We start from the raw sequence: 26,894 nt of genomic DNA, 5'->3' as shown, positions 1-26,894 counted from the left end.
GCAATTTTTTCTTCAGAAGATTTGTGGATCAGCATTTTAATACCACCAAATGAAGAGATCCCATCCTCTCCGCATGGCCAGATGGCTGCATTGTTAGAAGCTGCCGGAGGAAAGGATTGGTTTTCTTCTAAGATAAAACTTAAGTATATATTTGGTAATAGTAAACATTCAAATGCCCCAATTTGAAAGGCAATTTGACATCATGCTTTTTGTTAACGGTTTCTCCTTTCTTTCTTTTGTTCTTTCTTTCTTTCTTTCCTCTTTCTTTCTATTTACTTAGTTTTATTTTTTCAGTGTTCCAAGATTCATTGTTTATGCACCACACCTAGTGCTCCATGTAATACGTGTTCTCCTTAGTATCTACCACCAGGCTCACCTAACCCCTCACCCCTCTCCTGTCCAAAACCCTCATTTTGTTCCTCAGAGTCCACAGTCTCTCATGGTTCATCTTCCTCTCCGATTTTCCCCAATTCATTCTTCTTTCCTTCTCTTAATGCCCTCCATATTTTTCCTTATGCTCCACAAGTAAGTGAAACCATATAATTCACTCTCTCTTCTTGATTTATTTCATTTCCTAAACAGGATCTCCATATAGGATGATTGTCTTCATGGGTGTTAGCTGATTTCAGGAGAGATGAGAAAGTACACAGCAAAAGTCAGAGGCCCCACACTCTGGGCTAACAGCCTGCTGACATACAACCTCTGGCACCGAGATGTGCCCCTCCTTGACCCATAATGCAACAGCATTTCTCGACTATCTCATTAATTATCTGAAGAGTCCATGAAAAAATAAAACTGCCCAGCATTTTGGGAGTTTGCCCTTGGCAATCATCATCGGTTCTTTGTGGTTTCAATTCAAAATGTCAGCCCTGCATTTTGTACATGACATAGAGTATTTCTTCTGTCAGACACTTTTTTGTCTGACTTAAAATGGCTTTTGTCTGACTTCTACAATAAATACATAATATCCAAAACTCACAAAAGATGCTACAAATTACAACCCACTTTAAATTACTTATTTTTCTTATTTTACTTAATTATTTATTTATTTATTTATTACTTATTTTTTACTTATTACTATTTTACTTACTTTTTCTTACTTATTTTTCTTACTCCATTTTAATGTTAACCTTTTCCTCATAGTGGCTTGCACCAAAATATATCCCCTTTTAAAGATTTATTTGTTTGAGACAAAGAAAGAGTCAGCTCTTGGGGGAAGGGGCAGAAGGAGAAGGAGAGAATCTCAAGCAGACTCCATGCTGAGCAGGGAGACTGAGGCAGGCTTGACCTCAGGACCCTGAGATCATGACCTGAGCTGAAATCAAGAGTCAGATGCCGAGCCAACCTTGTCACCCAGGCACGCCTGCATCAGAATGTATCTTAAATCATTATTTACTGAAATTTCATAGTGAAATATTACTTTTAAACATGCCCACATGGTTCTCTATTTATGAAACGGATAGTGAAATAAATAATTGGTATTATTTGGCTAAATAATCCATAATGGTAAGCAGAGAAAACAGCATATCGCACATGGACATTAAAATGGTTAGGATGTACAAGTAACTTTTGAAGACTATTGTATTAGATTGCTTGAAAGCAAAAATCATAAAGTGGCATCATTTTCTCAGTGACACTTGTTCCTCCAACATTTTATTTTAAAACTGTAATAATGACAAAAGAGAGGCATTTATATTTGAAAGGTACATACAGCCACAAAATTGGCTTTGTTAAGTAGGCAAGAAAAGAGGTGTCTGTGTTCTCACAGCGATGATATGTGTTTCCATCTACCTCGGCTGTGTATGTCTGCAGATGGTCTAAACAAGGACATGTGCGGACACAACATGAAATGTAGTTTATGTGAAGAGAAAGGAACCTCCATTGCAAGAAAAGTGTTTATACCTTTTTACGTGTATTTATCACCAATTATGGTTCTCAACTTTTGCTTTTATCTGTTTTTTAGCAAATCCTTATCCACGGAACTAAAAAGCCAATCTAAGCACTTTAAACAGTACCAACTGATGGATTAACATTAGCTCCGTTAATTCTATAACTTCTCTATCTACTCCCTTATATCCTTATTGGAAGAAACCTTTTATTGACAGCATCGGAACTGACAACATAAATAAGGAAAATAATTATTACAGGGGTGATGTCCCTAATAACTGAGACAGTGCTTCCACTCCATGCATGCATATGCATTTATCAACATTTATTGAGCACCTGCCAAGTACCAGGCTTTGCTAAACACTAAGCTATCAGGGCCTGCCTTCATGAATAAACAATCTAGTGAAGGCTGAAGGGAAATAAACTATGTTTAAGAGATTATTAAATAAATGCAGATACTTAAAAAAATTTCCCTGGATCATTTGTTATATTTGGATTTGCCCCTTCAGGCATTTTACACATAACCCAATAGCATCAGAGTCAACACAGAGAAGTTACATCTTATTCCTAACTGGCTGGTATCTCTGACATATAGCGTCAGCCTCCCCACTCGAGAAGTTCTCTCCAGACCCTGAAGGACCTGTTTTGACACACATAGAACCATAATGCAAAATCTCCCAGACTTTAATATTGTAGTCACATAGAACACTCACCCTAAGCCTGCAGAGGATTATCTTCAACTTCTGTTAGCGAAAGTTTCCTTACAACTGGCTACAATAACACAGGGAGCAGCCTCACTTGTTGGGAGGGAAATTCTAACCTTCAGGTCTTTCTCAACTTTCATGGCACAGGGAGCATAGCATAAAATGATGATGTCTTCTTTACTCCAACTCTTCTTTACTCCAACTCTTTGAATTATGCCCAGAATCTTCACAATATAGAAAGAAAGGCATATTGCTCACAAACTTTGGCCTCACTTCTGGAATTTCTCTAGGATGTGACTCTTGCTTTGGACTTCACGGCCTCTGTGTCCTCCTCCTCTTTACCTTGTGCTTAACCCAGAGCCTCTTACTGTCACTCATCAGGGGCTGATCAGGAGGAAGTCATCTGTTTATTGCTTGGACCATTTTAAATGTGTCCTGCCCGCTCACCTTGAATCCAGCCTTCCCTTCAATGCTATTTGTGATTGACCCCCTTCTCCCACCTTCATCTCCAGCACGTAGGCCTGTCACTTCTGTAATACTTAATAATGTGCTTCATAGATTTGAGAAATGTGTTCTAACTCCAGGCCATAACTCCCTGAAAGTAAGAACAGTACCTCGTATTGCTTGTCTTCTCAGAACCCAGCGTCAAAACCATACCCGTTGGAAACACAGAGCTCTATGCCCTCTCCTCAACTTGCACAAATCTCCTACCCCACACCCTACCATTCCTCAGCTCTTCTGGACACAAACTTGTCACATTCTCCATTTGGAGTTCAGTGTTAGTGGATGCCTAAATGTCAGTAAAGATCCCAAGGTCACAGAAAGTGAACATACGAAGAGATCAACACCATTACATGGACCACTTTAGCATGATGTGGATTTACTATAAAACCATCAAAGCTGAAAACTCAGGGCTCCGCAGGACCTCACATGGTTCCATGTTTTTGTGAAATTTTCAAAAGGAAGACATGGTAATTAAAATTATCTCCTTCCAATCAGACTCCCACTACGTCTTGTTATGTTAAGAATCATTGGAGTGACCACAAATGTGTGGGGTCAGACATAAGGCAAATTGAGTGGGGGTGTACTCACATGAGATAAATTTATGTGGCTTGATAGATTTAGTGTATAGTTAAGCAATTGCTAGCCATGCACATGTAGTAATGGCTCTCAGGAATATTTTTACCATTGACAGTGGAACTCAGTCAGACATTGAGACATGAAGGTATCATGTCAGAGATGGTTTCACAATATAAGGTATGTCCTACTGTTTCCAACATTAGAAATATGTAGATAGTGGAGAGAAAACAAGATTTATATGCTGGCAGCTAGTCTGTGGAGAATTCTTTCAGTCATCAGACGTATGAACTTATAATACAAGACTAGGTCTCACTGATGCCTGGTCAACAGAGAAGTTCTCACCTGGAGGAAATTTATTTGAAAGCATTGAAAATCATAATTGCACCATGCATTTTTTCCCTTTTTTAATGGGAATCAAACAAAAGAGAATTTATTCAAATTCTCATGTTTGTAGAACACAAACTTGTAATAGTATTATAAATAGTGAGTACACCTAGAACAACTCACACATGAAAGAAATTTTAGAGTGGTTTCCCACTTAATTTGACAACAACTTGGAATATGTATAAGAAATTATCAGTAAAAGTTTGTGAAGCTGAAAAAAAATCAATGAACAAAGAATGGGGGAAGGAGCAGAGGGAGAGATTATTCAAGCAGATTCCTCCTGAGCGTGGACCCCGACTTGGGACTTGATCTCACAACCCATAAGATCAAGACCTGAGCCAAAATCAAGAGTTGGAGGTTTAACTGACCAAGCCATCCAGGTACCCCTTGCTGTTCCTTTTCTTTTTTCTTTTTTTAAAAATATTTTATTTATTTATTGGACAGAGAGAGATCACAAGTAGGCAGAGAGGCAGACAGAGAGAGAGGGAGGGGGGAAGCAGGCTCCCCACCGACCGGAGAACCCAATGCAGGGCTCGATCCTAGGACCCTGAGATCACGACCTGAGCCAAAGGCAGAGGCTTAACCCACTGAGCCACCCAGGTGCCCCTGTTGCTCCTTTTCTTAAAAACGTTCTTCCAACAGGATGGGACTGGAAGAGATTATGCTAAGTGAAATAAGTCAAGAAGTGAAAGTCAGTTATCTTATGGTTTCACTTATTTGCGGAACATAAGGTATAGCATGGAAGACATTAGGAGAGGAAGGGTAAAATGAAAGGGGGGGAATTGAAGGGGGAGGTGAACCATGAGAGACTGTGGACTTTGAGAAACAAACAGAGGCTTTTGGTGGGGGGGGTAAGGAGATGGGTTAACCCAGTGATGAGTATTAAGGGGGTCAGGTATTGCATGGAGCACTGAGAGTTATTCACAAACAATGAATCTTGGAACACTACATCAAAAACTGATGATGTACTACTGTATGGTGACTAACATAATACAATAAAACGAATGAATGAATGAATCTCAAGAAAGAATAAAGTGGAAAATATGTTGGACATACAGAAAGTGGAGGCAAAATTTTCAATGGAAATTTTATAATAAAGAGTAATTTGGAAAGGAAAAAAAAGTTCTTCCCAAATGTATGTCCATCAGGCCCTTAAAACCTGGATCATCCTCTATCACCAAGGTATGGAAAGATACATGTGTCAAGTATAAGTAAGTTATTGGTTTATGTCTGACTTTGTTCTAGTCTTGGCCCAGCTAGCAAGTGTGGAGGGTTTCATCCAAACATAGGCAGAATTTCACATCGCAACCCAGAATAAAAAAAGAGGAAGTTCACCTTCAGAGAACAAAAGATAGTATCAGAGGGCAGAGAAGTAGTTACTATAGATGCCTTTCCTTGGTCTCTGTGTTATCTTCTCCCACTGTGATAGAAGATAAGAGTCTTGCAGTGCCAGGTCAAGGTAATACACCTTTCTTTAAGATGAATGGAAAACTGTCGAATCACTTCAGTAAAAGCAGTCCCAACTGCATGTTATTCAAAGGCCCTGAGTACGAACAGATATTGAACCAGTTTTCCAAGGGCAAAGTTCCAGTTATTATATGAATATTCACAAACTGCTCTAAACCATGAACTCCTTCCAAGCACCATCTCCTATCCGTGCCTCTCTTTGTGCTGTCCCTGAAGGAGCTCATGCCTGGTTCCAATTTAGTCATCCTGTTAACCCAATGGAGGAGAACCTCTGAGTTAAGAGTGTGGATGGTAGTTTGTGCCCCTTCTTCCCCCAAATGCCCATCAGGTTATTCTTAACAAGCAGATATTGTACCCTAGAGATGCTACAAGGATATTGTGAGTTCAGAAATTCAGAAAACCTATAAAACGGTAGTGAGCTTTACACTATAGCACTGTACAACTATTGTAGTTCTTAAAGACTTACCCCAAATCTTTCAATTATGTTTTTTTCAATTATGTAAAAAAGAGAAAGGATAGATTCTGAGAAACCATAACCCAAACAACTGAAATCAGAAGGCCCCGTATGCTTCCAAGCATCTACGTAAGTCCAAACATCTGACTAAATATTCAGATAATTAATGCTATCAGTTTTATATGGGCAAATTAAATTGTTGAGAGTAAAAAACTTAAATCACTATGTGCACCTGAAACTGATGTAACATCGTGTGCCAACCCCACTCAATAAATAAATAAATAAATAAGATTCCAATTAAATTAATTTATTTATTTAAGGGAAAAGAAAAAGAATATGTCTCACCTCTTTATGTTTTAAGTTTTCTTCTACCCATTTCCATGCAAATGTCCTTAGCAGATTTTTTTCTATGCTCTGTGAGATTTAAACTGCAACAATTCTCTTCTTGTTGTTCTGAGTTATATTTTAAGATTGTTGCTACTGGTTTCACAGTCTAACTTATTCAGACATTTATTTAGGATGGCTAAAAAGAGGCAAACTATACAACAGGTTTAACTCAATGAATGAAAACTATGAAATAAAGAGAAAGCTTCTTATCATGTACTGGATTAAAAATGAGAGGAGAAAGTGGGGGAAGGAGAAAAAAAGATAAATGAAGACAATTGTCCATTGCGGTTAAAAACAGAAGTTTAGAATTTTGCAGGTCTTTTCTCCATTTCATGAGATTCGATAACCCCTTGTTAAATGTGAAGACTTGGTGTGACTTGCATTGAGTTGAATACATAAAGATGGTTTTGTTAGACCATGAATGGAAGATGGGATCGGGTGAATTGTTCCTAGGGTGTTAGGGGTTTGCACAGAAACCCCAAGGTACAGTAACTGTTTTTGTGCCAGGCCAGCTGTACAAAATGTGCAGGATTCTCAAATCATTTGCCAGAAATGGATTCTATGCTTTCTTTGAAAAGAACTGCCAGGTTTTTCACTTACTTTGTTGTTTTTGGGCTTTTTCCCAGGTTTGCTTCGTGAACCTGGATGTGAACAAGGATGCTTGCAGCACAGAGCACCTGCAGCAGGTAACACTAGGAGCAAAAGCTCTCTGGGAGCTCGGGACAAAGGCTGGCTGCACCGACTAGAGAACCAACAGGACTTCATCTATAAATGGCGCTCATTCAGTTGGAGAGTCTTTAGTAGGATAGTTTCTTCAAAACCCATTTTCTGACCCTTCCCCTGCCACCTCCCACGCAGGTTGCCTTCCTTATACTTGTGAAACTTGCTTCCCCAAGATGGCTTCTCTCCAAAGAGGAGCTTTCCCCTGCCTACAGGGCCTGATAGTGGCTTTCTCTGCCCCCACCTCCTCTGTTTTCAAACACCCTGCCTGAGATGATGTTTCCAAGGTTTCCCCAAACCCTCTTGATATCAGCCAGCCCTTCTCTGAGGCTCTCAGGTCTGCTCCTTCCTGCTGCTTTGATCAAATTTTTGTCTCTAGCTTTGGTTTCTACACTCTAACTATAGTCCTACATTCAACTGGGACTTGGACTCCTTGCATTCTGCAGCAGTTACATATTCCAACCGTATCCAAGTTTGGGAAGATCCTGTTGTAAACCCTTGACAACACACAAGAACTTAAAGGGCCCCTCAGTCCTCTGAGCTAGAGCCAATTGGGGGGTCAATAGAAAGAATTAATTTGCATGATATGGTGATCCATTCATAACCAAAGCTGAAGATGGTTTGACTTCACTATTTGGTATAATAGAGTGGTGTAACAGACACCATTTGCAGCTTGACAATCAGAACAGTAGGCCCATGATTACTCAGTTATCCCTGTGATGTTTTATCTTAACAATGCTGCACCTGGGTTTGAAGCTTCTCAAACCCACTTGCCCATACAGATTATCCATTATAGGTTTCCACAGAGCTTCAAGTGTCATTCATCTGTGTAGTCCTGGAGGAATTTTTGGGAAAAAAAATTTATACATATGATTTCATTTAATGGACTTACAGTACAGACAGAGTCTGTCAAAGAGACAGCAGGAGAGACCAGAGCAAGTTGGCATCTTGAGGACTCTATGTTTGAAGATTTATATGAGTGATTTGAGACAATCTTCTGCTATGGTTAAGAGTAGAAACTTGGCACTGATTTAGCTGTATGAGCTTGTGTAAACTAATCTCTGGACCTCAGGCTACTTACATATAAAAAGAAAGTAATAATGGTATCTAATCCATGTGGGGGTGTTGTGGAGATTAAGTGTACTAAGATGTAACATGTATACAATACTTAGCATAGCACCTAGTGCACAGAGTAAAATCAATATTGGAAATTATTTTGTTATTGATATTATTATTGACTGTTAGAACAGATGATTATTAATCAACAAATCTCTTATTACAAGAGTTAAAAGAAAAAGTGTTTTAGAAAACCCCTACAATATATACCTGTGTTGTGACATTAATTATTAAATACCTACTTTGGAAAATTTAGAACTGAAAGAGTTTTTAAAGCTTTAAGTAATTTTCTATTCCAATCTAAACTTTGATGCTTCAATTTCACACAGTCTCTTTTAGTAATAATCTTAGATTAAGTAATCTATTGTTTGCATAAGTTATGTATTATTTTTGCAAGTAAATAGTTTTGGAGTAGTGTTTTCAAGGTGAAAAGAAGTCATCTAAACTAACTTATTTCTTCCACTACAGAAATTGGTCAATGTTTCACCAGATCTTCCAAAACTCATCAGCTCCATGAACGTCCAACGGCCAAAAGAAAATGAAATTGTCCTTCTAAGTGGGTTAACATCTGGAAATCTCCAGGCAGATTTTGAAGTTTCACAGGTAAGAAATGTAAGCTCTTTGTCGCGGCCGGCACGACAAATCGACCAAGAACATGAGGGTAAGAGGATGAAGAAAAGAACTCAAGAAGCAAAGAGATGGGGGCAGGAGGAGCACTGAGGAGTATGTCTAACAGTGCTAAGTTTATTCAAAGAATTAAGGCCATATATATAGTGATATTACAATAGGAGAAGCAATACACCTGTGTCTAGTTAAACAACCACGAGTTCCCATAATAAGTTTCACAAGTAACTATAAACAGATCTCGTGACACCAAACGGCTGATGCCAGTACAATTGTTCTGTATTGATACAGCAAACCTGAAAGTAATTTATGGGCTGTACTAGGGAAGCAAGGGCCAGCCATGAACTTATGACCCCGACCAAATTGTTCTCATTTGTTTAGCAAGCCACTTAGGGAAGTCACGTAGGTGAGCGCACAACACATAGCACAGACCCTTTCTCAGTGCTACTCAACTTTTCCCATCCTAAACCTTTTGTTAGGTTATTCGGACTTTAAAGGAGGCACAAGTCAGGGCCTGGTTTGGTCCTCGTCTCAAGCCTTATTGCAGCCTCCCACAGCTCTTAATAAAATATTCCTTAGTAATAAATTATTTATGGTCAGCTCTTGACACAAGTCAGTATGAACATCATACTGCTACACATAAGCTCCCATAGCATAGGACTCCAAAATCTCTTTGCAGTCAAGAACAGTCTTCATATGTGTTTCTTTTAAATATGTACTCAGAGTTTGACAGACACAGGAATGAATGTCTTCCCTTACCTCAACTGCTAACATTTATTATCTTCTCAAGTACATGATGCTAACTTGCACTTAAACTAGAGCCAACAGAGTGGGCATTGACTGGTTAGCTTGGTTTTCTTAGAGAATCAAAAACAGACTTGTCTTCTGTTTCATAAACAATATCAAAATTCTAATTCATACTATAAGTTCCCAGAATCCTAGCATTTCTTCATTCTTCTTATATTTATTTCTTAGGATATACCAAATGAGCCAGGCAAAGAAATACAGGATAGCAACTTTATGGCTATTAAGTGAGTTTCCTAGAAAGAGTAAGGTGATTGAGTCCTTAAAGAGTTAGTTTTCCTTAAAAAGCAAAACTCTTAGAAGAAATGAACATTACTAGAAATAAAGCAGGAAATCAGATACTGTTATTCTCATTCAGTGCACTGATGTTCATTGTTATTAGATAAATCATTGTAGCATTCTTTATTTGAAGACAAGGTTTTACAGCTATAAATTTAGTCAACTTACGGAAACAAATATGATTTCTAAAGGCATACTGTATCAAAGATCGTGGGGACTCCTGGGTGGCTCAGTTGGTTAAGCAGCTGCATTCGGCTCAGGTCATGATCCCAGCGTCCTGGGATCGAGTCCCACATCGGGTTCCTTGCTCGTCAGGGAACCTGCTTCTCCCTCTGCCTGCCATTCTGTCTGCCTGTGCTCGCTCTCTCCCTCTCTCTCTCTGACAAATAAATAAATAAAATCTTTAAAAAAAAAAAAAAAAAAAAGATCGTGGATATCCCCAAATAAGACATGCTGACAAGGACAGATAACGTAGCTACAGATTAAAATGATGAATGTTTGTTTCTCTTCAGTTGTTCTTTCTTGGGTTTTAGTTTTACTGTAAAATTTTAAAATATTCTCTTAGTCTTTAGTCCTTCAAAATTTCAAAAAACTCAGAAATCCACCCACAATTTCTTGCATCTAGTCCAGATGCTTTGTAAAAATCTGCACACAACTTAATACAATAGAAAAGGGGCATCTGGGTGGCGCAGTCAGTTAAGCTTCCAACTCTTGGTTTCAGCTCAGGCCATGATCTCCTTGTGGTGATCTTGGTGTCATGAGATAAGTCCGGTGTCTGTCCATACTCAGTGAAGAGTCTGCTTAGGATTTTCTCCCCCTCTCCCTCTGCCTGTCCTGTCCTGCTCATACTCTCTTTCTCTCTCTAAAATAAATAAATAAATCTTTAAAAAAAAAAAAAAAAAAGCCTGGAACAAAATTTCTCCTGGTCAATCTAATAACACATTTTCTTAGTGAAAAAATTAGTCACCTGAAAAGAGAAAATAGAAGTGGTTCTAAGTGCCCTCTCTTTATATTGGGCAAAACTATCATGACCAAAAGTAATTTTCGAATCTTAGTTTTAACAGTATTTTTGCACCAGGCCTATTAGGATTTATAATTAAACATGACAGAAAACTGGATTATGTATAAAAGGATTATACCATCTCATGTAACTAAACAGTATAGTGGGTAGATTATTACCAGGACATGAACAGTGTATTCAGGACATGGATCCCCTTGGGACCTCTTCCAGCTTTCTCTCTCTTTATCCACTATCAGACAGTCCATTTCCAGGAGGTAGCACTCTCCCTTTGTGTTCAGTGAATGTCTCCTCCAGGTGGCTTACAGAAAAGGTCTAACTGTGTTTTATTGACTCTCATGTGTCATATGCCCATTTCTGAACCAATCACTATGACCTGAGGATTGCAGTGTTCCAGTTGGCCAGACTGGATCACATGATCACCTCAGAGTTTGAGGTCAATTAACTCCATGTAAACCACTGGGGCTATGAGTAAACCAGAAAATGGTGCCACACAGAGGATGTAAATCGGAAGAATGTTGAATGATGTTGTGTCACAAAAGCAACACAGATGTTAATTGGGGTCAGGGAAAGTAAAAATTCCCAGGGCTCATTAAATATCATCCATTAAAAACATACTTAATTTTGCATAATTTTCCTAAGAGCTGTCCAGAATTGCCTGTGAGCTGTACACACACTCTCTTTCTCTCTCTCTTTTTTTAACATATAATGTATTATTTGCTTCAGGGGTACTGGTCTGTGATTCATCAGTCTTACACATTTCACAGCACTCACCATAACACATATCCTCCCCAATGTCCATCACCCAGCCGCCACATCCCTCCTACCCCCTCCAGCAACCCTCAGTTTGTTTCCTGAGATTAAGAGTATCTTATGGTTTGTCTCCCTCCCGATCCCATCGTGTTTTATTTTTTCCCTCCCTATCCCCCACGACCTCTTGCCTTGCCTCTCAAATTCCTCATATCAGAGAGATCATATAATTGTCTTTCTCTGATTGACTTATTTCATTTAGTATAATACCCTCTAGTTCCCATCCACGTTATTGCAAATGGCCAGATTTCTTTTTTTTTTTTTTTTGGATGGGTGCATTTTATTCTTCTCTATCCGAGTCCCTCTTGCTTCCTGCACACCATTTCACTCTTCCTCAGTCTTCCAAAGGCCTACCTCATTTTCTAGGTACCACAGTCCATGCATTTTAATAGATCAGCAATGTTGAGCAGCATATCAATATGGGATCCCAATGTTAGCCAACCACAGCCAGTACCTAATTGTTTAGGGATAGTCTCAGTTTGGCTATCCTGCCAGGAGAATTAGTTATCTGTTAATCCACAAGTAGTCATGGAGATATTGGCGCAGGGACTTGAGCTGGGTTAAGTGGGGGGAGTCTAAATCAGTTCCCAGGGCGTAGCTATTGTTCCCAATGACCCTGTGAAGAAGGGAATCAACAAGCCACTTGGTACCTTTGAGGCAGAAAATTGCAATCCCAAAGATTTTCAGTACTCCAGATAGCAAGTTACCTTGCTTCTCTCAACTATAATTTCCTATTCTATAAAAAGGAGATTAAAAAAATACCTTTTCTCCATTCTCAGAGACTAAACATAGTGATTTAATAAAATAATAAGAAGGCACCTCGAGGACTATTCAAATGCAGTGTTTTCTTTCCATGTCCAAAAAATTGAAGAAAGGCGAAGTAGAAAGAAAATGTTATTTAAAGCAAAATAAGGGGTACCTGTGTGGCTCAGTCTGTTAAGCGTCCGACTCTCGATTTCAGCTCAGGTCATGAGCCAATGGTCATGAGATTGAGTGTCATGTGGGGCTTTGCGTTGGGCATGGAGCAGGCTTAAGATTCTTTCTCTCCTTCTCTCTCTGCTCTTCCCCCCTTCTATCCCAAATCAATCAGTCAATCAGTCAATCAATCAAAATAAGATACCAGGGTGGACTACTATGCACAGTAAGAGTAATCATCCATTAACAATCTGACCAGGCTCCTTTGGGGAAGAGAAATAGAATACTGCCACAAGGATAATGTGACTCCAGAGGAATTTCTTTATTTATGAACAGTTTTCTCTTTATTTATTCATGCCTTCATCTTTCCAGTTCACAAATGACCCTATTGCTCTTTTATATTCCCACATTACTTGACAATTAAATTGTACAACTGAAAAAATGTAAGAAAATACTTATAATATACCTTATTCATTCATATGTAAATATTATAAATACAGTAAATATTGGTTGAATGAATGAATATATTGTATATTATAAGTGTTCATCACTTTTCTAGGTGTTGAGGATACAGTGGTAAATAAGCTGGACATCTTGCTTTTAGGGAGCAGCTTACATAGTCTGACATTCTCTTTGACCTTATTTATTATGGATATTATTAAATTTATATAAACTCATGCACAACTATCCATACTTACGTGTTGCAAAAGACTAATGAATAGAGGGGTGCCTGGGTGACTCAGTTGGTTAAGGGTCCCACACTTGATTTCAGCTCAGGTCATGATGTCTCAGGGTTGTGAGATCAAGCCCTGCATCCAGCTCTGTGCTGAGTATGAAGCCTGCTTAGGATTCTCTCTTTCTCTCTTCCTCTGTTCGTCTCCTGCCATGCTTGCTCTCTCTCTCTCTCTCTCTTGACTAATGAATATATACCAATGAGCATTAAATGAGAAGTTGGCATGACAGTTACATTTTCCTTCCTCCAACCATCCTTTATAGAGCCTTAGGATACGTCTCTAAAATATCTTAAGAAAAATCGTCATGACAAGAGCCAATAGTCAAGTAAAATATTAAGTGGAAAATGCAAATAAGATTAATTACTTTTCTACAGAGGAAAATTTTTTCTGAGATGCATATTATGTGTAATAATAAGATCTACTCCCGGGCATGCATGAGTTCAAGGAGGTCCAGGTGCAAACCACCCTCCTTTCCAAATTGCACATTGATTAGACCAGGAAGCCATGGGGTAAATTGGAAGGAACACAGAAATTGGAGTCCAACAGGCCTAGATTGCAATGCTGGCTCTTCCACTTTATATTTGTGTAGTCTTGAAAGGATCAGTTAGCCTTTTTGTGCCTGATGTCTCCTCCGTAAAAGAGTAATGGCACCACCAACCTCACAGAAATAATGTTTATATTAAAGGTAATAGGATAGTCAAAGCACCTAATAGATGACAATAAACATTATATAATTATACCTGCCGTTATTTTATAGGATGCATATCGTTTGGCCCTCATTTACCTAAGACTCCTAGGATGTTTATTTACTTTCAAGAAGAGAGTTAAGAAAATATATTTTCTGTCTATGAGTGCAATAGCTATAGAACATTGCACATGTACTACAATCCTTTCTCTAAGTTTATTTTGAGGTATTACTTAACAACTCATGTTGATGTACTAATACCTCTTTTGATTCCTGCCACAATATATAAAACCTTATGTTATATATATTTAATCTAAATGGTATGAAATGGCCAATACGGAACCATTTTTACCTATAAATATGGTAACTTCATTTGGTTCCACTTTATAATTATTGGTATTCATGCCTGTCCACTGACAGTATTTTGTGCCCCACCTTCCGGTCCCCACCCCCCCAACAATTTATGTTTGGATCTCCCAGCATACCTTGCATATAATAGACACCCAAAAAGTATCTTGTAAATTTCAGGTTAGTTTAGTATCTCTGAATTCAGTAGAAATAAAATTAATCAAGCCAGCCACTGTTACTCTACAGCAGTAGTTCCTCATCATTGTGGGGGATTTCATACCCTTTGTGAATTTCATAAAAGCTACAGACCAGTGGTTCTCAAATATTTATACATGTAGGAATCACCAAAAGATTTTTCTTGAGAACGCAAATTCTGATTTACTGGATCTGAGGTGGCTCCCGAGATTGTAGATTTCTAACCAGCTGCCAAGTGATGCCAAGGCTGCTAGTCTACAATCTATACTTTGGAAAGTAAGGTTATGAACCCCTTCTTTGAAAAACAGACCTAATTACATAATCACATAGGTCAATTCTATTTCTGAGCCCCCTGGACCCCTTAGAGAATGACTGGATTTTACATTTTATAATTACTCTAATTATAATATTCAACCCAAAAGATTAATAAATGATATTTATATAAGAAAAAGGTATACTACTTTCAGACATACAATATGGATGTCTATGTGTCTGTATTTCTCTGAATGTACACATACTTACCCCTTACACACACACGTATTCAGACTCAAGGATTCCAAACTGGCAAGCTAACTAGGATTAGACCCAGTGAACTCTAACTGCAGATAAGCGTATGATTTAAATAATCCTTTTTATAAGACACACATTTATACATAAACTACTTCCTCCAAACATTTCAAATTCCACCTTGATATAAATTTATTTAGGTTTCTCCTCACCACTAACTCCCATTTCCATTCAAAAAATTTTCTGGGGCGCCTGGGTGACTCAGTGGGTTAAAGCCTCTGCTTTTGGCTCAGGTCATGATTCCAGGGTCCTGGGATCGAGCCCCGCATCGGGCTCTCTGCTCAGCAGGGAACCTGCTTCCCTTCCTCTCTCTCTGCCTGCCTCTCTGCCTGCTTGTGATCTCTGTCTGTCAAATAAATAAATAAAATCTTTAAAAAAAAAATTTTCTGTTAAAAATTACTGTAAATCAGCATAAAAATAAAAATAAAAATCCCAATGCACAGATATGTTTGTAATTTACTAGTCTTCTGTGCAGGAGCAATTGAAATTTTTTGCTATTCTAATGAACAACAATATGGATAGCAAAAAGTGTGTAGTGGAGAATAAGGATATGGTCTGTCAGGGTGCCTGGGTGGCTCACTGGGTTAAAGCCTCTGCCTTCGGCTCAGGTCAAGATCCCAGGGTCCTGGGATAGAGCCCGCATCGGGCTTTCTGATCAGCAGGGAGCCTGCTTCCTCCTCTCTCTCTCTCTGCCTGCTTCTCTGCCTACTTGTGATCTCTGTCAAATAAATAAATAAAATCTTAAAAAAAAAAAAAAGGATATAGTCTGTTGCCCTAGAACAGAAGAAAATTAATAGGTCTCACAGGGACACCATCCAATGATTTAAGCCTCCTCATCACTGCTTTCTTCACATGCTGGCCTTTTCAAGATAATCAGTGCTCTTCCAGTGAATTTCTTTATACTTCATTGTGTCTGCTTCTTCAGATGAGCAACACACATTATAAATTCTAACTGTAGTTAATAGAAACACTGAAATACTGACACAGACTTTCCTGAACATCACCAAGGCAGAAAAGGATCTTGGTGACCAAGACAGCCTTAACATTCCCCTCAGCTTGACTAGACTTCCGGCTGTCTTCTCCTAGACTGGAAGCACTGACACCCGCTTTTCTCAGAACATTTACTATAGAAAACATGGTTAGGAATCTTTGCCCCTTTGAGATGTAAACCATTTGAAAAGCCTCATCCCAGGTTTATAGGCCAGGAGTGTCTTTTCTTTTTTCTTTTCTTTTTTTTTTTTTTTTTTAAGTGTTGATTCTTTTTTTTTTTTTTTAAGATTTTATTTATTTATTTGACAGACAGAGATCACAAGTAGGCAGAGAGGCAGGCATAGAGAGGTGGGGAAGCACGCTCCCTGCTGAGCAGAGACCCCCGACAGGGAGCTCGATCCCAAGACCCTGGGATCAGGACCTAAGCCCAAAGCAGAAGCTCAAACCACTGAGCCACCCAGGCGCCCTAGGAGTGTCTTTTTCAAAGACCTGAGAACCATCTCTGAAGTAAGATCATCAAAGAAGATAGTGTCCCTTTCTCTGTGGAAGGATGGGAACCTAAGGTCAGCAGGAGCCTGACTCCAAGTTCCAAAACCACTTCCTTCCATGCGGATAAGCCAATCAGCAAGTCCAGATGGCCTGCAGCTGTCTGACACCAGCTCTTTTTTTTTTTTTTTTTTTTGACAGGTTAACTTTTATTGTGTAGTTGAAGAAACAAGGGCATTAAAAAAAATCTAATATACAGAATGAAAGTCACAGAATAGGTCAGGGCAAAAACAAACACTTGTGCTTTCTAAAGTTTCCAACGTAGTGGTAGAGAGAGACCACAAAACCATTTTACAAATATACAGACTTTACTATGTTGGGATTCAATAACTTTTTGAGGTTTTTGTTCCAACATTCTGACATAAAGAAAGATTTGTATTAACTAAGTCCACTAGAAAAATTTTTATGTAATTTCTAAGAAATTGTTTTTTTGAAGTTCTGTAACACCAACATCTTGTATCCATTATTTTTTTTTTAAGGATTTTATTTATTTATTTGACAGAGATCACAAGTAGGCAGAGAAGCAGGCAGAGAGAGATAGGAGGAAGCAGACTCTCTGCTGAGCAGAGAGCCCGATGTGGGGCTCATGACCTGAGCCGAAGGCAGAGGCTTTAACCCACTGAGCCATCCAGGCGCCCCTCCATTATTTTTTTTTTATTTCTTTTCAGTGTAACAGAATTCATTGTTTATGCACCACACCCAGTGCTCAATGCAATACGTGCCCTCCTTAATACCTGCCACCTGGCTCCCCCAACCTCCCACCCCCCACCCCTTCAAAACCCTCAGGTTGTTTTTCAGAGTCCATAGTCTCTCATGGTTCATCTCCCCTTCCAATTTCCCTCAACTCCCTTCTCCTGTCCATCTCCCCATACATGACACCAGCTCTTAAAAAGCCCGTGGGCCTTTTGTTTCAGTGGAGTTGTGATCCAGCTCAGTTCTGGTCCTTTTTCCTAATTTAAGAGCTTTGAAGAAAATCTTCCTTAACCTGTTTAACTTTGCCCGGTGCCACTTTTGCTTTGGCAGGAGACAAAAAAAATGTGATGCAACTGGTGTAGTTTCCCCAAAGTCAGACTTTCTCCTGGGTACCTTGTGTGCTTTATTTTCCTATTTATTTATGCTATTTATTTTGAATAGCACTTGAATTTTTTTCAAGCAATGCATCCATCGAAGCCCAGAAGATATTCCAAGTATTTTAAATATCCCCCATTCCTTGTAACAAGAAAGACTGGTGGACGAAGAAAGGTCAGAACTGATAGTTTTTTATTCTCTCTTTCAACAAATACGTTTTTTCCTCTCTACTTTCAGTGCCCTTGGCTGCCAGATATCTGCTTGGTCCAGTGTGCAAGAGGGAACAGGGCAAACAGTACCAACTGCATCATCTTTGAAATCAACAAATTTTTGATCGGTCTTGAACTGGTGCAGGAGCGGCAGCTCCATCTGGAAACAAATATCTTAAAAGTGGAGGATGACACCAACTGCTCCCTGTCTTCAATCGAGGAGGACTTTCTCACCGCCTCTGAGCACTTGGAGGAGGAAAACGAGGTGGAAGACTACAGGAGCGGTGAGAACTGCCCCATGAAACAAATGCGCATTAGTCACCCTCTAAAAATGACTGGAATTTCAGGAAAGTTTCAGGCCATGTCGGTTTGGCTGACACACCATAATCTTCACTTACAGAGTTTAAGGACAGGAAGATAACAGACCATGAGTGAGCTGCCAACTCAAGCACTTGGACCCAATGGTTGGATGGCTCCATTTCCCTAAAGATGCCTTGGGGATGCTGAAGGACATCCTCCTGCCTGCCAAGAGACTAAGACTATCACAGGGAGGAAAGTTATCTTCCCTGAGACTTCCATAAAGCCACCATCAGCTGATGCCAACTTAAACTGGCCTAATTCTTGCACTGCCTCTTAGAGGCTGGGAAGCCTGGTTTGGTTACCTAGTCCTTCTGAGCCCCAGTTTCTTTATCCAGTATTTGGGAGTATAATAGTGCCTCTTAGCACTGCTTAACACTTACTCTATTCAGCTATATATGTATTTATAATATTTACCTGTTATTTATGGTAAGGACAGAAGTAAATAAGGCAGAAGAGTACTTAGCCCTTAGCCTTTATTCAGTTTTGAATGACAGATTCAAAGAGCTCAGTGAACGATGTGTTCTTCTTCCCCACTCTTAGCCACAGAGGAAGGGATCCTGTCGATGCTGTTGTCAGTCCCTGGGACAAGTCCTACTCAAACTTCAGAGCAAATTTTTGCAGCAAAGCTTACTGTGGAGGTTGCTGTAAACATTATCCCTCCTCCTTCCATGTGTACTGGGAAGCTCTGAGATGCAACTGTCTGGGTTACTTTTCCCATGGAGCCATGGGGAAACATAATTAAGGGTATCCGGGTGGCTCAGTCAGTTAAGCGTCTGCCTCCAGCTCAGGCCATGATCTCAGGGTCCTGAAATCAAGCCCCCAAATCGGTCGGCTTGTCCCTTTCCCTCTGCCCCTCCTTCACCCCCCTTGTGCTCTTTCTCCCTCTGCTCTCTCTCTCTCTCTCTCTCTCTCTCAAATAAATAAATAAAAATCTTTAAAGAAAGAAAGAAAGGATCGGCACTCAGCTCCCACTGCCATCTTCTCCCACTCTAGTGCGGACATTTATATCTCACATCGAAAGACATTTTGTTGAGTGTGGTTCTATAATGAAACTCAAAAACATTTTCGGATTCATTTGTCTTTCTAAATGCTGTTTATTGGGGGGGGGGAACCACCCCTAGTGCTATAAGGCATTTTAAAAAGTAATTGTTACTTTTTTTAAAAAAAATAAGGCATTTTTAAAAAGTAATCTCATGAGATCCTGCTATCCAAAAAGTAATGGTGGGCCCTCATTTTGTCTTCAATAGGTTATGAGAATATAAATGTCTCAGCTAATGTTTTGGAAAGTAAAAGACCAAAGGAAGCCACTCAGGAGGAATGGAATAACAACAAGAAAAAGTTGTTTTATGCTCTGGAAGACAAATATATTGGCAAATACCATCCGATGACGAAGGCAGAAGAATCAGTGGAAAAAGTAGAAGACACCCCTTTGCAGAGTCTTGGTGCATCACCCGAGCCATTGGAATGGAAAGGTGAAGCTGTGCAGAATAAGAGCCCAGCCACAAATTGTTATTATTTAGAAAATGTTAAATGTCACATGGAAAAATCACAGGCACCATATATTCCTGGGGATGCTTACTTCTCCAGGATGGTTAAGAACGGTGGGCCTCCCATATATAGCACCCTCACTAAGCATGACATCAGCTTGGATCCAGGGGACCGTGAAGATGGCACAAACTCCTTTCCTCCCAAACAGGACGGAGAAGCCACTACTGGCGAGTATGCTACAAATTTAGCAGAATCCGTGCTGCAAGATGCATTTATTCGGTTGTCCCAGTCTCAGCCTACACCTCCCCAAGATTCCGCAGTCAGTGTTTCTGTCGGAAATGCTCTGCTACCCAGTGGCTGTTCCACAAAAGGTATGGTGGTCCCTCAGTCATGGAACAAGCTCCCCAAAATTGTCATTGTTCAGAGTCCAGATGGCAGTGATGTTGCCCCTGAGGCGGGCATCCCCTCATGGTCTGAGGTGGAGGTCTCCGTTGAAACCTCAGGTGTCCTCTCTGGAGAGAACTCCAGCAGACACCCTCAGAGTGCTCTAGAAGTTGCACTGGCTTGCGCGGCCACTGTGATTGGAACCATTTCCAGTCCTCAGGCCACAGAAAGGCTCAAAATGGAGCAAGAATCTTTGGTTTCGACCCCTCCAGTGGGAGGCCATGAACCACTGCAAGCTCAAATATCCCAAGTACTCAAGGAGCCTTCCATCAGTGAATACTCCTTTCCATCTGCTCTGTGTGGCATGACTCAGGTGGCGAGTGCCGTTGCTGTGTGTGGCCTGGGTGAAACAGGAGAGGCGAAGGCTCCGAGTGGCCTCTCGTGTGCAGCTGAGGCCTGTGCAGCCGTCCCCCCGCTCTGCAGTCTGGCGACAGTGGGGAGCCTGGAGCTGGGAAATGAGGCCATAGCTTGGGCATTGCTCAAGGAGGCTGCTCTGGTTTTAACAAGGCCTGGTCTCTGCAGCAGCGTTGGAGACCTCATGGAATCCATGAGCAAGAGAATCATAGAAACTGCTTCAAAGCCTCAGGTCTTTGAAAATGTCAGCTCAGAAAATGTCCTCAGGAATGATCTGGCACAGACCCTGTCCAATGTTATCCTGAAGCATTCCATTGATGAAGCTCACCAGAAAAACAAAATACTTGATCGCAATGACAGCAGGCATTCACCTGAAACCCTTGACACCTTGATGGAAAGTGCCAGTCAGCTGCTCTTCCATGTGATATGCTTTACATTCAAGAAGATGAGTCATTTTGTACAGCTTGGGGAATGCCCCGCTGTCCTCGCTAATGAGGCCATCAGCTGTACGGAAGCAGAATTAGGCTACCGGCCACCTGACCAGGCTGGCAGTCTAGCCTGGACCAAAGCCATTGAGTATTCCAGCAGCTATCCACTTAGCAATCCATGCAGCACTAGTCTTGTGATCAATGATCTTGTAGATGATGTGTGTCCAAAGCAAGATGGCAAGGGCCCAGCGAAGCCAGGCCTCTTCCAGAACCCCATGCTGCAATCTCAGTGGCCCTGTAGACCCAGAGAGCCTCATTCTTCAACTGCTAAAACACCCCCCAGAGAAATATATCAAAAAGCAATGGCAGGAGAAGATCCACACGACCCTCATCAGATGCGCAGGTACAGTGAGAATGAGTACGGAGCCGCTTCGGAGGGAGAGTGGACACTGGCAGTGGGCAAGGGCAGCAGAGGTTCCCAGGATGCAGAGGACAGCGCCAGTGCAAACGCCCAGGAGAAGTATAATTGTGCCTCCCCTCTAAACAATGAAATTCAAGTGAACTTGTCATTGTTAGGGAATGACTTGCTGCTTCCTGCTCAACCTGTGCTACAGGCAAAACATGCAGATATATACTGCATTACAGACTTCGCGGAAGAATTAGCAGAGATGATTGTCTCCATGGCAACTGAAATCGCAGCAATTTGCCTTGACAACTCAAATGGAAAACAACCCTGGTTCTGTGCGTGGAAGAGAGGGAATGAGTTTCCGGTTTCCCCGAACGTATCCTGCCGGTCCTTGAAGAGGAAGAAGGAAAGCCAGACCAGTGGGGCCGCAGTGAGGAAGCACAAGCCACCAAGACTCAGCGAGATCAAGAGGAAAACCGATGAGCACCCGGAGCTTAAGGAGAAGCTGATGAACAGGGTCATGGATGAGTCAATGAACCTTGAGGACGTCCCGGATTCTGTCAGTATTTTTGCAAACGAAGTGGCAGCCAAGATCATGAACCTAACAGAGTTCTCCATGGTGGACGGCGTCTGGCAAGCCCAGAGCCATCCCCGGAACCGGTTACTCAGTGGAGACAGGTGGAACCGGCCGAAGGCCTCCAGCTGTGAAAGCATCCCAGAGGAGGACTCGAACACCCAGGCTTATGTAAACAGCCTGGGTTTAATGAGTACCCTAAGTCAGCCAGTTAGCAGAGCCAGCTCTGTCTCCAAGCAGTCCAGCTGTGAGAGCATCACTGAGGAGTTTTCCAGGTTCATGGTAAACCAGATGGAAAATGAAGGAAGAGGGTTTGAGTTACTGCTGGATTACTATGCGGGCAAGAACGCCAGCAGCATCCTGAACTCGGCCATGCAACAGGCATGCCGTAAAAATGACCATCTCAGTGTGAGGCCGAGCTGTCCCTCTAAGCAGTCCAGCACCGAGAGCATAACAGAGGAGTTTTATAGGTACATGCTGAGGGACATTGAAAGAGAAAGCAGGGACAGCACCTCCTCCAGACGAAGCAGCCAGGATTGGACCGTTGGCTTACTGTCACCTTCTCTGCGATCCCCATTGTGTTACAGACAGTCGTCCATGCCAGATAGCAGATCCCTGGGGGCCAGGCTGACAGTGAATGCACCCATCAAAGCCAACTCTTTAGATGGCTTTGCTCAAAACAGCCAGCAAGATTTCCTAAGTGTACATCCAGTCAGTAGCGCTTCCTCCTCAGGTCTCTGCAAATCTGACTCTTGCTTGTATTGGAGAGGTGGAACTGACCAGATCACCAACATGTTAATTCACGAGACGTGGGCAAACTCAATCAAAGCCCTCATGCAGAAGAACAAAATTATAGTGGATGATGCCGAGGCAGCTGAGGTTGATCCTGCCTCTGGTGGCTCTCCCATGCAAGTGGAGAAATGTGCAAACAGACCAGCTTCGAGCAGAGTGCAAAGGGGACCAAGTCTACTTGCTCAGGAGCCCGTTGATAACCAAAGGAAAGGCTCCGTTACCGAAAGCAAACAGCCCTCAGTGTTGTCTCAGAGCAAAGCTGCTCCTGTTACAAACCACAACAGTTTAGATTCTTTTAAAAAGGAAACTTCTTCGTGCTATGGGACTATGCCTGTAAACCGCACCAGGAGGTCACTTTGCTCAAGAGAAGTGCCTTTAATTCACATCGAAACGGATCAGAGAGAAGAGTGTGTTGGAGAAACTGAACATTCCCCCTCTGAAACCAGGCCCCTACAAGAAGCAGAGGAGCATCTGAAAGATGAAAATGTCCCAGATGTGATGAAGGGAGGAGACACTGCCGGGAGTGCCTGCCAAAACCCCAGGTGAGTGAATGACCCCTTAGACTAGATAGGGTGTTTGGAACTGGAGTTTGCCTCTTAATTAGTATGTATTCTAAATCCTAGGGGCTTCACTGATGCAACAACTGAAATCCTGAGACAATAAATGACATTCATGGGTTAATATACATTTACAATAGAAAGTTGGAAGTAATTTTTTAAAATTTCTTAAACAAATTGTGTTCGTCTATATAATGGAGGAAATAGAGTTTTATTTTCCCCATGAAAATTAATATCCCATACTATGTTACCTCTTAAAATTAAGTCTTGAAAATTTTCAAGCAAAAAGGAAAATTACATCAACTTATTTGAAAAAAACCCTAAATTTAAATTTTAATATTGGAATGTGACATTAAATACTTTGGTATCATTTTTCTCTATCATCTGTTAAGTTTTTCTGTTTTGTTTTGTTCTAAAAATCTTTGCAAGGACACCATGCCCCACAAATGCTGGACCTTTAGACACTTGGTCCAATCATGGCAGTGTTACAAAGTAAAATTAGAATTTTGCTATTTCAATAGTTCCTTTCCAGAAAATTGTAGTGTAGGTGACAATTCATTCTGAATCTGAGACAAAGAAATTATTTCATTCCAGGTGCTTAAGGAAGAGTCCATCCTTTTACATCTCCCCTTTTCTGTAGAAATTCATAATATTCTTAAATATGAGACCATTGTACCATTTAAAAATTTATTATTGAAGTTTAGTTGACATGCTATATTAGTTTCAAGTGTACAGCACAGTGATTGAACAGTTCTACTATATGTTACTCAGTGCTAATGTAGCCATCCATCGGTCACCATACATTATTATAGTATTACTGACTATAATCCCTATGCTGTACTTTTCATCTCCATGCTTATTTGTTTTATACTTTTTTTTTTGTCTCTAGCTTCATAAGACAGAAAAAAAAACAGAAATTAAGCTACTACCATTGGAAAACATAAGTTGGAGAAATAGCCTATGTAGTCTTTTCAGGGACATATGTCTATTGTACAAAGAACCCATTATTTAGGTGCAATAAACTAGTTGAACACAGTCTTTATCAAATTTCAACTGTTCTAGAAAATCCTTAATACTTCCCCACCCTACCAGGGAAGCAGATGGGTGCTCCCTATCACTATAGGGCATCATTACAAGGTATGGGTGGTGGTGGTGGTCCAGGTGCATGTGAGTATTTCTTTCTTAGCCACTTAGTACTGAGAACTTTCCAAATGACTTAAATCTTGGAAGAATTCGAGGGGGAGGGGACTAGAAAACTTACAAGCAAAAGAACAGAAAGTTTAAAAAAATGAAATACAGGCCAAGCTGACCAAAACAAGTTCAGTAATTCTCCAGCTTTAGACAATACTTATCAAAGTCTTACAGAAGTATCATACCTCACTTTAGTACTCACCACCTCCAGGAAGTAGAGAAACTCCAGAAACAAGTTTTTTAAAGTGATCAGAGTTGAAGAAACAAAATAACCAAATGTGAGATATATGAAAATGGAAAAGTTTTATTTTAAAGATTTTATTTATTTATTTGACAGAGAGAGATCACAAGTAGTCAGAGAGGCAGGCAGAGAGAGAAGGGGGGGGGAAGCAGGCTCCCTGCTCAGCAGAAAGCCCGATATGGGGCTCGATCCCAGGATCCCGGGACCATGAACTGAGCTGAAAGCAGAGGCTTTAACCCACTGAGCCACCCAGGCACCCCGGAAAAGTTTTATTTTAGATTCCAGGTGTCTGACATAGCATCTTCTTCAATGTCATCATAAACCAGCCAAGATATTTAGCCAAAGAAAGTTACCTTGTTAGGGAGCATTTTGAACAAGTAGTTCAACAAGATTCATGGCTACAGGCTCAAATCAAATACTGATTGCCTCTGAAATGAAATAATATTCATTATGCAATTTTGAGTGGAATGTCACTAATATTATGCTTAAAATATATACAACCTAGACACTTCCAAAAAATTGAGGAAATGTGCATAAATGAAGCCTCCCACTGATTTAGATTCATATTCCATATAAGGACCCAAACACATATTCTTTCTACTCCTAATATAGACTTCTGATGTGGTTTTCCAACAACCAAAGAAAAAAGAATACAGAATCATCAGTCTTAGAAATTCAAGAGCTGACTCTGTTTCCAAAACATAACATTGAATATATTTTTCTTTGTGAAGCAGTATATGGAATTATTGAATGCCACTAACTAACCTTGAGCAAGTTCCCTAATCTCTCTATGTCAGTTTACTCACCGATAGGGATAGGGCTCTTAACTCAGTGCCTCATCCATTAGAAGTATTCAATAAATGTTTACTTTATGGTTGTTGTTGCTGTTGTTCAGAGTTAGGGTATATGATTGCCTTTGTTTAAAGAGATGTTTTTTTCCCAAGAGAAACCTGTTATGAACAGTGTGAAAATTTTATTAAAACATAAGTACTAAGATTTACAAGGAGGGAATTAGTTATATTTAGATCACATTTTCTAAGCTCAAGGTTGTTATTGGGGATTTGATATGTCAAAATACAGTACTCTGTACTCTGTGAAATAGTTCCTGACTACTTACACATGGAAGGAAGTTACACAGACAGTCTTGATTCTGTTTGGCCATAGGGAGATGTCATGTCCTGAAGATATTTCTAGGCTACTCTTTGAAGAACATTTTCACAATTTTGCCAAAAACTTCATAAAAACCCAACATACTGAAATAAAATCACTTTCTTAATTTTCTTTAATTTGAAAAAAGAATAACAATTTCAGAATTCATTATGGAAGCCATGTTCAAATGGAAATAGCTATTGTATTTGAAGCTGCCACATTTGTCCAGATACCTGAATAATCCCTCAATTATAAAGAAGGTAAATGATTTAGGATAATCCAATTCTTGATTTCTGGAAAAAAGAGTATCCTATTGGTAGGCAATAATATGTTTTTAACTCAGCTGCCCTCTCTGAGATTATTGAAGAGCAATTATGTAACTTTTTGACAATTTGATAACACAAGTTATAAACACCAAGCTGAGAATTCTGAGCATTCGTATGTTGTCCTCATTGGCATAATCTGATTTTTTAAAGTGTATTTTATGTTGTGTTTTGATATCTATTTGCTTCAAGAAAACAATTATTCATCCAACAAATATTTGCACGTCCATCCTGCGATGGATGGACATCTGCCAGTGATGGACACCGCCCTTGGGGCTAAATAAACAGTAGAGAATAGGGATTTGGTACCTGCTGTCATAGCTCCTACACACCCAGTAGGAGACAAGACAATATGCATGGGAAGACCCTTTGGGAAGAGATTATTACAGTGTGTTAGGAGAGGAAAATAAAAGGAATAATGTGATGCAGAGCAACTGGTTGGGGAATGCAGTTACTTAAGATAGAATGGTGGGCATTTGGATGAGACCTAGGACAAGAGAGTGTGCCAACCATGTAAAGAATTGAAGTGGAAGGGGTGCCTGGGTGGCTCAGTCAGTTAAGCCTCTGCTTTGGGCTCAGGTCATGATCCCAGGGTC

General features: G+C 40.3%; 1 protein-coding gene across 4 annotated transcripts in view; it reads left to right on the top strand.

The window, feature by feature from the left end:
• Positions 1–26,894, top strand: part of SPHKAP (SPHK1 interactor, AKAP domain containing) — a 178,088-nt gene that overhangs the window by 124,463 nt on the left and 26,731 nt on the right. For all 4 annotated transcript variants that reach the window (XM_047722815.1, XM_047722816.1, XM_047722814.1 and 1 more), the window contains 4 exons: positions 6,990–7,049; positions 8,668–8,802; positions 18,020–18,275; positions 19,599–23,379. In XM_047722815.1, the coding sequence (XP_047578771.1) occupies positions 6,990–7,049; positions 8,668–8,802; positions 18,020–18,275; positions 19,599–23,379 (4,232 nt within the window). The remainder of the gene's footprint in view (positions 1–6,989; positions 7,050–8,667; positions 8,803–18,019; positions 18,276–19,598; positions 23,380–26,894) is intronic.

This window comes from Lutra lutra, chromosome 3 (genome assembly GCF_902655055.1).
Source record: "Lutra lutra chromosome 3, mLutLut1.2, whole genome shotgun sequence".
NCBI lineage: Eukaryota > Metazoa > Chordata > Mammalia > Carnivora > Mustelidae > Lutra > Lutra lutra.
Note: the sequence above shows the minus strand (reverse complement) of the source record. Positions and strands in the feature narration are given on the sequence as shown.